The 17,734-nt window shown below is 35.2% G+C and overlaps 1 protein-coding gene across 1 annotated transcript; it reads right to left on the bottom strand.

The window, feature by feature from the left end:
• Positions 1-13,055: 13,055 nt before the first annotated feature.
• Positions 13,056-14,304, bottom strand: LOC149528749 (putative pentatricopeptide repeat-containing protein At3g23330). Its single transcript, XM_089808066.1, has 4 exons — positions 14,247-14,304; positions 13,681-13,899; positions 13,490-13,553; positions 13,056-13,368 (listed from the first exon to the last, which is right to left on the bottom strand). Exons 1-4 carry the CDS (start codon positions 14,302-14,304, stop codon positions 13,056-13,058), a joined length of 654 nt encoding a protein of 217 aa, XP_089664192.1.
• Between the last annotated feature and the right edge of the window lie 3,430 nt (positions 14,305-17,734).

Raw genomic sequence — 17,734 nt, 5'->3', positions numbered from 1 at the left:
CATACAAATTTAGCCTTGGACATGTGTTGAGAGAAATTGAATCAACCCAGATGCTTCAACAGCCAAGCAAAAGATTTGATCTGTATCATGCTAGCTTTAGGTAAGGGTAATTCCTTGAGTTGAGTAAGATAAGGAAAATATGTAAGAGCAGTGGCCTATCAACCAGAGTTCTTGTCACATATACATCTCAACATGAATCACTCATGAAGATACAACCATAAAAAAATTTTCATGACTGAATTTCCTTGGAAACCAAGAAAATCTCCCAACTATGCTACCAGCACAGTGAAAGAAAAGCATGGGATTAGACCAGGCAAAGCTAACCAAGGAAGTTGAACCCAGATGTGGCCGTCACATCGCAACTATTCATTGGATGTAGCACTAATTGTTTTTATGACAACATTGTTATGCTAATTAATGACATCGTATTTGGACAAGGATTGACTGTAGTGATCATTTCATTCTAGATAATTATTAAAGGTTTCATCTGCCATACCACATAAATTAAATCAAAGTACCTTTGCATTAAGCTTTGAGAAAACATAATGCTTGAGGGTTATTTCATGATCAGACCAGTTGTCGTTATCCTTAGAAGCTATATTTAGTACCATTTATTGGTAGTGATGTCACACCAAAAAAGGCACCGACATGCAGTAGAAGCTCTGTAAAGATAAGTAGGAGATCTTTTTCAGAAGTCAAATTGTGATATTCCTATCATGATTCAACTATGTGGCTTTTGGAATCAAAATCATTAAACCTGGCTAGTAGTTCACATGAACCCATCTCCTATGAGAATGAATGAAACAAATAGCACTGATTGGATCTAGGTGATGCTTATAGAGGTGAAGCATCGAGAGGTCCCCATCCCATTACTACTCCAGCTCGAACTTGCTTAACTATGGAGTTTCCTCCATGGTTAAATCCACTATTCTTGCAACCCCATTTGCAAAACCTTCACGAAGTGTTTTGACTTATGAACTATATATATTTCCACTTTAAGTACTTCAACTAATTTAAATGATTTTCACAGTTAATAAGCACAAATAGAATTTAAGATTTTATGAGAAGTAATCTACTTAAAATCAACACTTTCTAGGATTTTAACACTAAAAAAATTGAACTCTACATTATACATACAATTTTCAAGCATGAACATGTGGATTTGAAAGATATAGGCCTGCTCCTAGATGCACTTTTAGGCTCTTTTAGTACTTGAGGGGAATTCTATGTTATGTACTAAAGTTTTTATGTCCAGCGTTATGCAGAAAACTGCATTAATTCATAACTGACTAGACACCTGAATTAAATCACATAGATGATCAACATTCTAATACATTGTGAAATAAATTTCCAAAAAAAAAATGAGTGATGGATTGAGAAATTAATTTATGTTCCTATGATAGATCACTTGGTGTCATCCAAATTGTCAATAAATTTTCAACAACATGAGTGGTATTGGCATGCTTGTGAATGCTCATAACATGGTTGGGATGAGTGGAGAGAAGAGTATGTCCATGACAGGAATAAACAACTATGATGCTTAGAAATTTTAGAGAAAATGAGACAAAGAAATCTAGATCTTTGAAAAAATCTAACTTTCATGCCCTTTATACTCCTCAATCCAGGCAGTATTGAATACTCTCAACAATTTTGTTGAGGATTTGAACTCTGATCCATTTACCAATGTTGTGCCATTTCTTCAACCCCAAGAAGCTTCAAGCATGTGTTTCTACTCTTCTGACCCAGATATTCTATCAAATATTTCCTACCAATGTTCACAATTTCACTTCAGATAGACGGATAAAGCCTGCTCTTACCTCTTCAAATTCAGCAGTCTTCTTATCCAAGGTGGGCTAAAGGTCAAATTTTAAGTATATTTGACAACTTCGGTTACATGGAGATTAAAATTATTTACCTAGACAAACTTGAAATTACAGATAAGAATTTCCAATAAAGATCATCTCCTTGTTTCTACTAGATGGGGGAAAGGTCAACTAAGAGTTGAATTGACATGATTTTATTATTGAACCCTTTTAACTATTTTTGGCATGCATTACTGTCAGTTTTAAAAGGATAACACTTTTATAGGAATCAAATAAATTGATTATGTAACATATTTAGAAACTACAAAATGAGATGAACTTTTAAATACCACATTGAGTTGAAATAGATACGAAAAATAAAACTTAAAGAAACAGATTTTTCTATTGAAAAAACAAAGTTTTATGAGTTTATCTTGGGCATACTTACATAAATCTAGATGGATCTCTGTCAAATAAACTAAGACTGTGAGCTATCTTATTTTTAGTTTCCTATTAAAATTGATTTGACTTCATTTACTACAACAATTAATACTAGTTCATATTAACTATAAACCCTGAGATGATAATCTCTTAGTTAAGGTCTATGTAGGAAAACATTGATGTTACAAACCATAAACATTAACCAAACTAAAATAGAGGACCTGTAAGATGTATAGAGCCATGCAATAACCATTATATAATCTGAAATCACCTTGCATTCCACGTAGAATATTGAAAAATATTTAGACAATTGTGATTTCTTCCAAATTTTACTTGAACCTTCAAAATGCAAATTTGAACAATGAGTGGGGAAATTTAAATCAAAGTATCTACAAAACAATGTATGATGAATCTGACAAGTTTTCCACCAATACAGAAAATACAAATGAGATACAAAAAAGGCGTGGAATTGTTCTAGAAAAATTGTACACCAAATACAGACCTTCTTTCAATTGATATTCTCCTTTCATTCATAATATTTGGCTACGTTTGACTTGTCTGAATGCTTTTTTGAGGTCCCCAATAAAGAAAAGTATCCTATCAAAAAGACCTATACATGGCCCTTTCTCAACAGTCAATGTTTCTTTATTATTACATTTGGAATGTTGAGAGTTATGTCTATTATTTCCATATAAGGTGTACCATAGTTAGTGTTTCTTGATTTCTTGGAACCTAACCAGCATTGAATCTCACCTTGGTGCACAATATAATATTTAGAACCCTCACATGTAATTGTCAAGCCTGTTAAGATGAACAACCAGATACAATCACATTTAATTGAATAGAAAAATCAATTAGTAATACAAAATAAGTAATCAAAATCTAATAAGAGTACGCATTTTACTTACAATCCCACTCTATCACAATGATCTTGACTTTCATATTGCATATTCCATATTTTGGGAAGAATGGGGCTAAAAAAATTAGCCTGGTCTGTTCCCCACCTTCTAATGAAACTATTGTGCTAGAGTTCATGTTCCCCACCTTCTAATGAAACTATTGTGCTAGAGTTCATCTTGTCTAGCAAGACTCTTGCAAACTATTGGATAAAAGCATTTAGACTTGAACAAAATAAAAAACCCTAACAGCTGATAGAAGGAGAAAGTAAAATCATGTAAGAAAGCATCAAGCAACTTAAAAGAGGAAACACAAAAGTCTTTGTGAAAATTCCAGCCCAATTACCAAAAAATTATTCATCACTTATATGACTTACTTCTACCCAAACATTAAATAGTTTTAGAGTTGTTTACAAGAAATTTATGTACAAAGAGAAGACATTTATATCCATAGTATAGAACATATCATGTTTCAAAAACATGTGTGATGTTGGCATGCCTGTGAATGGTCATAACATGGCTGGGATGCGTGAAGGGAAGAGTATGTCCATGACAGGCATAAATTGATCTGATTAGGATCTAGGACTATTACAAAGGAATGCTTAACATTATTTCATAAAGTAAAATTTCAAAGCATTAATTAGCAAATTAACACAACTTAAATGCTGAAATGAACAAAGCATAAAAAGGTAATGACTGAAAGAAAGAGAGTAGAGAGACATAAGGCAAAACACGATTGATAATGGAGTTCATCTGCGGGTCGGACTACATCTTCGGGTCCTGCTCCAATAGAGGGACCAATCCGATTTGCTCCAAAATCAATTACAAGTGTTCAAGATCTTCCCTTCAAGCACAATTACAGCATTACTCTCCAATGTGCAGGAATAATCATCAAGTCTCCAAAATCATAATCTCCTTCTCATCACCTGGATGCCTTTCCAAAGCCTACTACCCCCATTTTATACATCAAATTTAGCCAAAAATGGGCTAAAACAATTAACTATCAAAATCCCCCATTTTGGTTACATATTTCGAATTTACCCCTTTTACCATTATTTGGATATGATTTGACACCAAAATTAAGGGTTCATTTTCAACAAATACCCCTAATTAAATAAGCTTGGGCGGATTTGTTATGAATAGATAACAACTCTTCCCTTAATATTACATATGCCATAAATAGCCCATTGGTTGGCCTTAATTTTAGGAGGCCAATGGTTAGGAGTTCAACTCCCATTATCTCATTCCTTTAATTCAAATTAAATAGCTATTTTAATTCAAATTTGAATGTTTTCTCTCTCTTTATGATTTTGTGATGTCATGCTGATGTCATCGAAATCCATACTTTTACTGGAATTTGAAACCATCATAACTTTTATATCCGATCTCCGTTATTGATGAAACGAACGCCATTGGAAAGCTTTTGATGAGCTCTTTCATTTGGAATCCATTGTCAAATACTTTTGAGATGATTATTTTTTCACCCTTTTATGACCTTTGGTCCCAGTTTGACCAAATTTTGACTAGTCATAATTTTTACACTTGAACTCCAATTTTGATCATTCAAGTTATGTTGGAGTCAAAATTGTGAACACTTGTAATGATGTTGATTCTTGGAGCATTGGGGACATTTTACTTTTCAGTAATTTTCATCCCCTGGATCAAGCCTCCCCACTAAAGAGCTTTCAGACCTCCGAAAGTTTGGATTACTCAGAAAGAAGGTGAGGGTATAGTTCCCTCACTTTACCAATCTCCATCCATCTTTCCTTGCTTGGATGCATCCCCTTCAATCCCACTCGGAGGTATTCAACTGGTCCTCTTCGTGAAGTTCTGACATTCCTATCAAGGATGACATCTTGTGGCAATTCTGACATGTACTCTGGTGAAAGGTCATCAACTGATGGAACCTGAACACTAACGTCTTCATCCAAGATCATTGGAGGCTCATACAACTTCAGATTCTCAACATTGACAACTGAGTAAATTTGCATGTATGGAGGAAGATTAAGGCGGAAAGCATTGGTACCAATCTTCTCTAAGATTTCAAAAGGACCATACCTGATAGGCTTGAGCTTCCTTCCTTCACCTTGCATTCTTTCCTTACTGATATGTAACCAAACTCTATCACCAACTTGGAATTGGTGATCAATACGATGCTTATCATGGCGAGCCTTGTATTTTGCTTGGCTCTGCCCCAACTGTGCTTCTACTGCCTGATGGATTGCTTGGACCTTTTGGATGAACTTTAAAGCCTTTTCTGCATCATGGCGTCCATCTACAACATCGTTCTTCCCAAAAGCAAAATCCATTGGTGTCTTAGGCAAGTAACCGAAGCAAGTCTCAAAAGGAGACCTCTTTGTAGAAGAGTGTGTCGCATGGTTGTAAGCATGCTGCACATAGTGAATACTTTCATCCCACAACTTAGGATGCTTGCTGCAATAACCTCTAAGTAGATGCACAACTGTCCTGTTCACTACCTCTATTTGTCCATCGGTTTGTGGATGGAAGGATGTACTCTTCTTCAGCTTAGTGTCCATGAGTCCCCACAAAGATGTCCAAAATTCCCCTAAGAATCGAGAATCTCGATCCGATACAATAGAAGTGGGTAACCCAAAATGAACCCATACATTTTGAAAGTACAAATGAGCAGTCAGTTTAGCAGTAACTTGCTTTTTACAAGGCATTAAAATACACATTTTGTTAAACCGATCAACTACTACATACAAATAATCATGACCCTTCCTAGAAATAGGTAAACCTCCCACAAAGTCCATAGATACACTTTCCCATGGACGGGATGGTATAGGTAATGGTGTGTACAAACCCAATTTCCTGTTACTTGGTTTGCTGGTTGCACACATTACACATCCTTTTATATACTTGGTGACAATTTCCTGCATACGAGGCCAGTAACAATACTTTTGTAATTGAGCTAGTGTCTTACTTACCCCGAAATGTCCTGCAATCAAAGAGGTGTGTGCTTCACGGATTACATGTGCTTGTTCATTTCTAGGAATACATAATTTTCCCAAGTGGTACAACAAATTATTCTGCACATAGTAATCTTTCTCTTCTACATGTTTACCCTGGATTAAAGTTGCATAGATATCCTTAAAGTTTGCATCATTAGTATATTGTTCCTAAAAACTTTCATGAGCCATAGAACTATTTTGAAGGATTATCAAAGCATTCTGAATAGGAGGTCTAGACAGCATATCTGCTACTTTGTTATGGGAACCCTTCTTATACTTAATTACCAAATGAAACTGTTGTAGAAAACCCATCCACCTAAAGTGCCTACTTTGTTGCAACTTAGATTGTGAGTGCAAATATTGTAGTGGCTGGTGATCGGAGTGGATTATGGTTTCTTTTCCCATTAAGTAATGTTTCCATTTTTTAACACTCTAAACTAAAGCATAAAGTTCTTTATCATATGTAGGATAGTTACTTACTGCTCCTGAAAAAGTTTCAGAGTGGTAGCAGACTGGTTTACCTCCTTGCATGAGTACAGCTCCCATGGAAAACCCGCTCGCATCTATCTCAATCTCAAATGGTTGATATAAATCAGGTAGAGCTAGAACTGGTGCGGTGCTCAACTTTTCCTTCAAAGTGTTGAAAGCCTTCTGTTGCGGACCTCCCCACTGAAAAGTTGCCTTAGTACTCGTTAATGCATGTAATGGTGATGCAATGTAGGAGAAGTTTGCAATGAACTTCCTCCAGTATTGAACTGCACCTAAGAAACTCCTGACTTTAGTAACTGTACTTGGCTTAGGCCATTTTAAAATACATTCGACCTTTGTAGGGTCTACTTTCAGTTGACCATTCCCTACAACATAGCCTAAGTACACTAAAGATGTCTTTGTAAATTCGCATTTTGACATCTTTACATATAGTTTTTCTTTTCTCAGTATTTCAAATACTTTCTTTACATGAATTACATGATCATCCCAAGACTTACTAAATACATGAATATCATCTAAATAGACTATGACAAAATCATCTATAAAGGGACGGAAGACATCATTCATGACTCTCATAAATGTAGCTGGTGCATTACAAAGCCCAAATGGCATGACCAACCACTCAAAAAGTCCCTGTTTTGTCTTAAAAGCAGTTTTCCAAATATCACTTTCTGCAATTCTTATTTGATGATATCCACTACGTAAGTCTAACTTAGTGAAATAGATTGCATGTTTCAACTGATCAAGTAAATCATCGATTCTAGGAAGAGGGTACCTGTTCTTTACCGTTATCTTGTTCAGAGCCCTATAGTCAATACACATTCTCCAAGTCCCATCTTTCTTTGGAACCAACACAATAGGAGAACCACAAGGAGAAGTACTAGGACGGATAACTCCTTTCTCGACCAACTCTTGATATTGCTTCTTGATTTCTTCATTTTGCAACACTGATAAGCGGTACATGCCAATATTAGGAAGTGGTGCATCTTGCTGCAATTGGATCTCATGTTGTATCTCTCTCTTAGGAGGCAATCCTTTTGGTTCCTGAAACAAGTCATCGTAAGTGGAAACAACTTTGACTATTTCAGCCTTATATTTTGGATCACATCCCTTAAATGCCTTAGATGTTTCATCTTCTTTGGCTTTTACAATCATCAACACGAAATTCTTACTAGAGTTGACTAACCTTTTCATTTGACCAGCATTGACTAATGCCAGATTAGTCTTAACCTTATGTGCCCATACAATGTATTCAATCTTGTCTTTAAACAAATGATATTTATTTTCCCCCCTATAAAAGATAGCTTGACAATCAAACAAATAGGGACTCCCAAGTACAAGACCACATATATCTAAAGGGACTACATCAGCTTCTACCTCATCTACAAAGTTTGCAGTGATAGAAAATCTTAACTTGCATTATTTAGTTACCTATAACTGTGCATCATCGCAAACCCATCCAAGAGGGTATGGTTTTGGATGAGGTGTTGTAGTCAAGTTAAGCTTTTTAACAACTTCCTCAGATATCAAGTTAACTTGGGAACCCGTATCGAATAATGTATCAACCTTATTATGCTTGATAACAACTCGAATGTGAAATAATTCATTCCTTTGCTTATCATTCTTAGGAGAAGATTCTTTACTTGTACTTACACTTATGCTAGAAGAACTTGGAGCTGATGAAAGAGATATACCTTTTCCTTTACCTTGAATCCCAGTAGCAACAATCTTTGTCTCATCTCCGGAGTCAGATCCAAGATCTTGTTGAATTATAGCAGCAGTTTTCTGTTTACCTTTGTTTCCACCATATCGCTTTGGCCTCTTTTCAGGATGTAACTTCCAGCACTTAGAATCATCATGCCCTTCTTTCTTGCAATTTGAGCATGTGGGTTTCTCATCCTCTTTCTTTACTATTGCTATCTTTTTACCCTTTCCTTTTCCTTTGGACTTTTCCTCAGACTTAGATGGCTTTTTATCAGACTTATCAATGAAAGTACCCTTACCCCTTGATTCTAAATGTGTTGCCTAGACACATACTTCATCCAAATTACAAGGATTCAGGACGAGAATAGAATGCCTTAGGTAAGAATGAAGACCACCTATATACTTGAGTAAGGTGTCCTGGGTATACAATGGGACATTTAATGAAATAGCCTTTTTCCGAAATTCATGGGTGTAATCCTGGACAGACTAACCTTTCCCTTGCCTAAAATGTTGCCAGTTCATCATTAACTGCTGCATATGGCCTAGGGGGTAGAATTGTTTTTTTTAAAGCAGTAACAAATTCTGACCAAGACAAACTAAACTTACCATGTTGTGAAGTTTCATCCCGAGACCTACTCTCCCACCAAGTTAGGGCTACACCCCCTAAACGAAGAGTGGCTAACTGAATTCTATCAACATCATCTACAAGGTTTTGAACTCTACAGTAGACTTCTACTTGCTGAATCCAGTCATCTAGTTTCTTAGCATTTAACTCCCACAATATTTTGGTAAGTCAAACTTTACATCCAACTTAATTCGAGGCTTATGTCCTCCTTTGAAAATATTAGAAGACTCAGAATGGGTAGAAGAAGGAGAAGAGGGGAAGAAGGAGAAGAGGGAGAAGAAGGAGAAGAAGGAGGTGTCTTTGGTGGATCACGATCAGCTCCTTTCTTTTTCCCTTTGTCCTTTCGAGTTGCACGTCTTTGCATCTTCTCTTCTCTTTCTCATACCAAAACCTCTACCATTGTCTGCAAATTATGAAGAGTCTTCTGAATACTCTTATCTTGAGAAGCTTGTCCACCTTCATCTGCCATTTGTGATGATGGTTTAGTCCTTCGTTTTCCAATCTCAGGATTTTATTCCTCAAGCTTTCCTTCGCCTTTCTCAATCCTGGATCTTGTTAACATTCAAATCTGCAATACTAGTCCAACAAAAGCTCTGATACCAAATTTGATCTGATTAGGATCTAGGACTATTACAGAGGAATGCTTAACATTATTTCATAAAGTAAAATTTCAAAGCATTAATTAGCAAATTAACACAACTTAAATGCTGAAATGAACAAAGCATAAAAAGGTAATGACTGAAAGAAAGAGAGTAGAGAGACATAAGGCAAAACATGATTGATAACGGATTTCATCCGCGAGTCGGACTACATCTCTGGGTCCTGCTCCAATAGAGGGACCAATCCGATTTGCTCCAAAATCAATTACAAGTGTTCAAGATCTTCCCTTCAAGCACAATTACAGCATTACTCTCCAATGTGCAAGAATAATCATCAAGTCTCCAAAATCATAATCTCCTTCTCATCACCTGGATGCCTTTCCAAAGCCTACTACCCCCAATTTATACATCAAATTTAGCCAAAAATGGGCTAAAACAATTAACTATCAAAATCCCCCATTTTGGTTACATATTTCGAATTTACCCCTTTTACCATTATTTGGATATGATTTGACACCAAAATTAAGGGTTTGTTTTCAACAAATACCCCTAATTAAATAAGCTTGGGCGGATTTGTTATGAATAGATAACAACTCTTCCCTCAATATTACATATGCCATAAATAGCCCATTGGTTGGCCTTAATTTTAGGAGGCCAATGGTTAGGAGTTCAACTCCCATTATCTCATTCCTTTAATTCGAATTAAATAGCTATTTTAATTCAAATTTGAATGTTTTCCCTCTCTTTATGATTTCGTGATGTCATGCTGATGTCATCGAAATCCATACTTTTACTGGAATTTGAAACCATCATAACTTTTATATCCGATCTCCGTTCTTGATGAAACGAACGCCATTGGAAAGCTTTTGACGAGCTCTTTCATTTGGAATCCATTGTCAAATACTTTTGAGATGATTATTTTTTCACCCTTTTACGACCTTTGGTCCCAGTTTGACCAAATTTTGACCAGTCATAATTTTTGCACTTGAACTCCAATTTTGATTGCTCAAGTTATGTTGGAGTCAAAATTGTGAACACTTGTAATGATGTTGATTCTTGGAGCATTGGGGACATTTTACTTTTCAGTAATTTTCATCCACTGGATCATAAATACAAGACTTGAAAAAATGTTTTCCTATCTAACTTTAGTATGACAGGCTTGAAATATATTCACAGGTTCATTAATGTCCAATTTACATGTTCCAAAAATGTTAAAATACAGTCAATGTAGAACCAAACGCAGTTGCTTATGCCAATAAACTATCAGACATATTATTCCAATATCAAACATATAACACTGTGTTCAATCCACATTGATGGAAGGGATGAGCTCATTATAATTGTAGCTAAAATATTTTTGAACCATAAAAACTGATAAAAAAATGTGATGGCAAATAATTTTACTACCTCTAGTAAGCTAGTCATTCTTGCTTACATAAGTAATATCCAGCGTCACTCTATGATTTTGCATTCAAATAATTGTTTATTGCTAATTACAAGCCTGGTAATATGCATTTGGATGTATTGGCTCCATAGAGAAGTACATAACTGGGATAAGATGTGGTTCTTATGATCCTCGAGAATTCAAATATTCCGATTTATTTGTAGAATTACAGTTCAGTCAGAGATCAAAAACCTAGAATATAGCCTAAAAGGCCTTCATATATTATTCCATTTATTAATAATAAATTTTTAAAACCTCCTTGTATTTCTTACCAATACTTGTTTCAAAATAATTTTTTTTACAAAGTCTTCTAACGACCCATCTTTATTTCTTATTTAAGAATATCTTCTTCCACTTTAATTACTTAAATGTCTCTCTACACCACAATAATAGGTATTCCCTCTAACAAACTCACTCTGATATCTCGAATTTTCTTTTTTCCATACTAATGATCTTTCCTCTTTTATACCAAATGATGCAGAGACGATTGGGAACATAAATCTCTCTCTTACATATGCAATCAATTGCAGACACAAATCTGTCAACTCTATCACCAAACAGAGGTTTGTAAAACAAATTAAAAAAAGTAATCATGCATAAAACAAAATCTATATAAACATTATAAACTTACCAAAAAAATAGACACAAAATAATAAAATTTATCTAGACAAAAGGTGCGAACAAAATGAAAAGGGATATACTCCCTAACCATCTCGAAGGCCAGATCGATTGTAAGCCCTCTCACATGTCCTGCTGACCAAACATGTTTCTATTTTTTTAATGTGATCATCTCCTTTTTCTTTTCCCTATTATCCACCTCCTCCGCTGACTTTTCATTTTAGAGGCGCAGGTTGGAAACAGTTCACTGCAATATTCTTGGTATCAATAAAACAGATCTTTGATTAACACCCCATCAGTGTAGATAAGAAACTTTAAATTCCTGGTATCAATTAAATAGTTCTTTGATTAATACCCCATCAGTGTATATGTGCATCCATGGTCATACCATGTATATAATTTTACAAACTCAATAGCAAGACATACATTAACAGATGCTCTGAAAGAACTAAAATAAAAACAATTTTCTAGACACTAAAACTAAAACCTTGTCCCTAGTTTATAATTACAGGTCTGATAAGATGCATATTTATTGCAGCACCAGCCTTGTTTTACAGATTACTTCATTTAGAATCAGCAGTAATATCCAAACGAGCATTGTCCTTGTTTAAAATAATAGAGTCGGCTTTCATCTCACACAACAATTTATCTTCCAACAATCTTGGAAATCAATTTTGTTGTAGTATGGTAATCAGAACATACCCAAAGGTTCTTAATAATACTAGTCATTCCAGAGGGTGTGTTTAACAGATCAAATGCAATTACCAATTTCTCCCTATGGTGGCAAAGAAATAATTCCTTTTCCTCCTCCATATCATTAAGTATGTCTTGAATCTGGAAAACGCCTGGCTGCTTTCATCTCCCAAGGCAATTGGTCCAGCTTTGCATTAATCTCCTATATCTTTGGGTGTGATTTGTCCCCCACACAAAAAGCATGTGCCGTTTTATGGCACTCAATCCAACCACATCTAGGCAAATTTCTTATTCTTCTATCTTTCATCAATCTATTTACTCTTTGAACCTCATTCCACCAGCCCACTTCTGCATACATGTTTGAGAGAAGAACATAAGTTGCAGCATTTTTTGGATCCAAATAAAAAGCAGAGTTGCTGTAAATGCTCCCAACCCTATATTCAGATGTACTCTACAGGCACCACGAAAATATGTCCAAACAACTACCATAGGCTTAACTAGCATCTTAATGATAAAGTTTAATGTATCATCAAGATAGCTAGCATGGGCAAGAAGGTCAACTATGAACACATAATGATTCACTGTAGGTGTTATGCAATAATGATTACTCATGAAAATGAAGTATGTACATCCCCTCTCCACTAAACCAGAAAGCTACATGCCAATAAGGCACAAGCAAATCTTACAATATCAGGATATGTTGTTGAGCGATTCATTAGTTTAAAGAGATTTAGAGAATCCATGCAAAATCCATTGTGTGTGTATCCTGCAATCATGGCATTCCATGACACATTTTTTCATACAGTTCGCGTGCCTTCTTTATGCTTCCACATTTTGCATCCATGTCTGCTAGGGCACTTGCAATTACAACATCAGGCAAAAACCCACTTTTAATTAAGCTTTGATGGATGTCTATACCTTGTTCCAAAGCACCCATTTTGGCACAGGCTGAGAGGATGTTGGCAAAGGTTGTGGAGTCTAGCTGTATATCCGCCAAAGGAATTTTATTAAAAGTTTCCTGATCCTTTTTAAGAACCTCATTTTCTATATATCCTGCAATCATAGCATTCCATGAGATGACATTTCTGTGGGACATTTAGGAAACTAGTTCACGAGCCTTGTGAATCTTTCAGAGAATTCACATCTATAACATCTGATAAAAATCCTTGTTCAATTAGGATTTGATGCAACTCCATACTCTGTTACAAAGCTCCAACTTTGGCGTACACTGGGAGGATGCTAGCAAAAGTTGTACACTTTGGCTTTACATCTGCCAATTACATTTGTATAAAAGAATCCAAATTCTTGTCAACAAAACCGTTTTGTCTGCATCTTGTGATCCTCGCATTACATGAGATCACATTTCTTTGAGGCATATTATCAAATAGTTCACGCACCTTGTCTACGCTTCCACATTTCGCATACATTTGACAATAATCCCTTCTCTGCTATGCTCTGATGGATGTCAATACTTTGTTGCAAAAATCCCATTTTGGAACAAGCTAGGAGAATGCTCGCAAAGGTTGTGGAGTTTGTCTCTGCACCTGCCAATTGCATTTGCTTGAAATTTTTGAAAGCCTTTTCAACATAGCCATTTTGTGCATATCCTGCGATCACTACAGTCAATGAGACCGCGTTTTTTTATGCGGTTCTTTTAAAAACCTTAAAGCCTCATCAAGAGCACCACTTGGAGCATATCCTGCAACCATTGCAGTCCATGAAACTATATTTCTTTGATCTGCTTATTTGAAAACCTTTAAAGCCTCGTCGAGACTGCCATTCTGTGCAAATCTTGTAATCATCGTATTCTACTAGACCACATTTCTTTGAGGTATTGCACTGAAAAAAATTAAATCCTCATCAACAAGACCATTTTGTGCATATCCAGCTATAATTGCAACGCATGAGATGACCTCTGCTTAAGGAATTTCGTTGAAAAGCCTTAAAGCCTCATCATGAATACCATTCTCTGCACATCCAGTGATCATCGAATTCCAAGAAACCGCATTTATTTTTGGCATTCTATCAAAAACTTCACATGCCTTGTGTATATTTTCGCATTTCGCATAGAAGTCTAAAAGCGATGTTGCAAGTACAACATTTGATAGGAAACCCTTTTCCACAATGCTTTGATGAATGTTTGTACCCAGATCCAAAGCTCCTCTTTTTGCACAGGCGGGAAGTACACAGACAAAGGTGAATTTATGCGGTTGGACTCATGTTCTTTGCACTTTGATAAATAGTGTCAAGGCCTTGTGAGAAAATAGGGTATTTACATGAGGATATGCCTTTATGTCTGATTTCTTCAAACACTTTACAGGCACTTATCATACATTTTGATTAGGTTACTTTGAAATTTAGGGCCTGCAGCAAAAGTGAATCCCCTATAAATAATGGGATGGTGTATTTATTCCCCTTTCGAAAGCGCATTCTTGTCAATGCGTGTCTGTAACAGATATCGAGCAGTGTAGTGTTGAATTTTGGGTTTCAAGCAAAATGTGTGGCGCCTTCTTTGACATTTGGATTGGCATTCTATAATTATAATGAAGCGCGTGGAATCTGCATTCTTATGAAATCCGAAATCCGAAATCCAGTACTCCCAATGTAGCATTGAAATACCATCAGTATGACCGTCTTCCTCCTCAGATATGGTATTATGGTCATTTACTAACTCATGTGAAGAATGGTATTAATAGCAGTAGATTCATTTCACTTTCCAGAATTGAATTTAGACTCCATTTTCTTATCAGTAAGCTGGTCGCAAAGCTAACCTTGCATTTTCTTTAAGTACCCACAAGGCACTCCCCTGCTATCAGTCCCTGGGTTATACGAAGGTCAGATTTTAAATTAATTATTTTATAATCGTTATATCACAAGCAATTATGCCCGAACAATGCGCAACGATTATGCAGGCTCGAGAGAAGTGCAAGAGTAAAATTTGGACCACTAACTAAAATTTTAGAAAGAAGATGTGTGAATCATTGGTATGATACACTGGGTTATGTATTATAGTCAATGTCTTTGAGATTCAAAATATAATAGAAAAATAATGTATACATATTGTTGAGCGAGTAATGTTATTGATCAATGTGCATCTTAAATAATTTAATAATATATAATTTACTTAACATAAATATATAAAAAAGTGATGTTTGGGTACATCTTTTTAATTACGTCATAAAAATAAACTTAATTAACTTACTCAATAATTAAATGGATGATTCAATTATAATGTATCTAAAAATTAAGTTTTATTAGTCCCTACCGTTAAGACAGGAGACTGAAGACTATAGTAGCAACTCTACTATTAATTGATTCTTTGGACATTGTGCAAAATTCATTAAATCTATGTTCCAAGAAAAATTCCGTATTAAAGTGGTATTTAAATTTTTTATTTCTTCTTTCTTATTGGTTGTCTCTATTTTTCTCGGTTGTCTTTTTCATTTTTTCATCCAGATATTAGATTAAAAAAATTGGCTGCCAACTACCATGTTGTAGACAGTCCAAGTGTCCCAAATGATCTTTGACATTTTACCTCAAGTGGAATTTTCTAGATGGCTTCGAAATTTCTATGGTTGCCCACATGTTTGCCTAGGGCATTTGTCACATTTCATAGCAAGAAAAATGTGGTGATTTGGGTTTGGTTGCATGTTTCGAGGTGGATGTCAATGGATGAATTTATTGCATTCATCTTCATGCCAATGGTGTCTTCAAATTCAAGAGTTTTTAAAAGTAATTTCGAGTGAGTGCTGGGGTAAGAGCATTGCAAGCATCACCGAGTGTCATGACTCAAATTTCGACATGTTTTTTATTCAGACTTATTATGTTGATTGACTTTTTTACTAAGACTATGTATGACTCAACTTGAGTCGAATGCCTTTATTTTTTTTTAAGACTTTATTAGTTGATGATATTAGATGGATAAAGTTTATTTTCTGTTGATGTAGTGATTTTGTTATATGATTGATCATATGAGATTTTGGTATGATGGTTGAAATTATCGTGTTTTTTTAATGTTTAAATTTGATGATGTATGATGAATGTTTAAAAATTCGTATTTAAGATGTTATTCATTTATCATGGTGATATCGTTATTGACTCAATGGATGATGTCGAGTTTGAGAGTGTGTAGGTATTGAAGACAGAAGAGTGGTTGAGGTAGAGGAGTTTAGAAGAGTTTAGCTCCTTGGCAGGGTTGGCCCAGAACTTGTATGGTGTAACACACTTAGTTTTATTTGATTTCAAATCATTTGCTTTGAATTTTAATTTATCTAGGTGGATTAAACATTTTGATTTATTAATGAATAACGTAATTGATTAAATAAAAAGATTTAGTATTTAATTCTTTTGAAATATTGAATAAATTGTCTAGATTGTCTATTGTTTTTGAAATATTAAAATTTAGATTTATAAAATAAATAATATACTCTTAATTTATTTTATATTAGTAATTACAATCTCTAATTTGAAATGGTAATAAATAGTTTGTTTTCAAATTTGAGAAAGTTTGAAATGGCCATGAATTAGATAACATTGAATTAGTTAAACTGTAAGTTCTAAATTTCTGTTGGCCGGTGTAAGTCTAAATCTCGGGGGTAGTGGGAGTGGGGGATCGATCTGGGGAAAGAGGAAAACAAAAAGACGTCTTCCTTGGCATGAAGGGCACACAGAATTTCGAGTGATTTCTGGGGAAAGGGAGGAAGGATTAGCGTTGAAAGAGAAAGAGAGAAGTGTTGTTGTTTGAAAGGAAAGGCAGTTGATATAGGGAACGTGGAAGTCAGTTGGGGACGGATCTGCAAAACGAAGGAAGATATCTTAATAGGAGGGAGGACGTCGTTCTGGGGAGAGTACGGGATAAGTGTTTGGAACGAGAGTACTAGGAAGGAGCCGGCAGGGGGAAACGTTTCAGTTGGGGCAGACCATTATTGGAGACAGAGGAAGCTCAAGGATACTGCGTTGAACACAACCAATTTAGGTCTCACTTATTTTCTTTAAAAGGTTAATCGTATCTTAAATGTTATGGTTATTTGTTCTTTTCTCTCAAATTTCTCTGTGATACTCATCTGTTCGGAAGTCGGGTGGTTCAGCACAGTTATAATCTACCTTAGACGTCGCCAATTCCATATTTTTTTAATCTGTTCGTGTGGTTATTTTGATTGGATATGCTTGTTAAAAATAAATATAAATAAAAATTGTAAAACGTTGGAGCTAATATCAATTTCCTAATTTTATTTTTAGCTGAGATTGCCACTTAAAGTTTTGGACGTAAGTGTTGGAAACTATGATCTTTGCTTAAGTTTTAGATTGTTAGATTTTGGAGTCCAAATAAACAAACGTTTTTAAATCAAGTGAGGGAGATAGGCTACGTATGCATATAAAAGTTGTGTACAGGTTTAAGCCAATAATATTTTTGGGATTTATTTTGATCATTTACCATTTGCTACTGCAGCT

The sequence above is a fragment of the Cupressus sempervirens genome, chromosome 11, assembly GCF_028749045.1.
Source record: "Cupressus sempervirens isolate cs-2001-9-10 chromosome 11, ASM2874904v1, whole genome shotgun sequence".
In the NCBI taxonomy this organism is placed as follows: Eukaryota; Viridiplantae; Streptophyta; class Pinopsida; order Cupressales; family Cupressaceae; genus Cupressus; species Cupressus sempervirens.
Note: the sequence above shows the minus strand (reverse complement) of the source record. Positions and strands in the feature narration are given on the sequence as shown.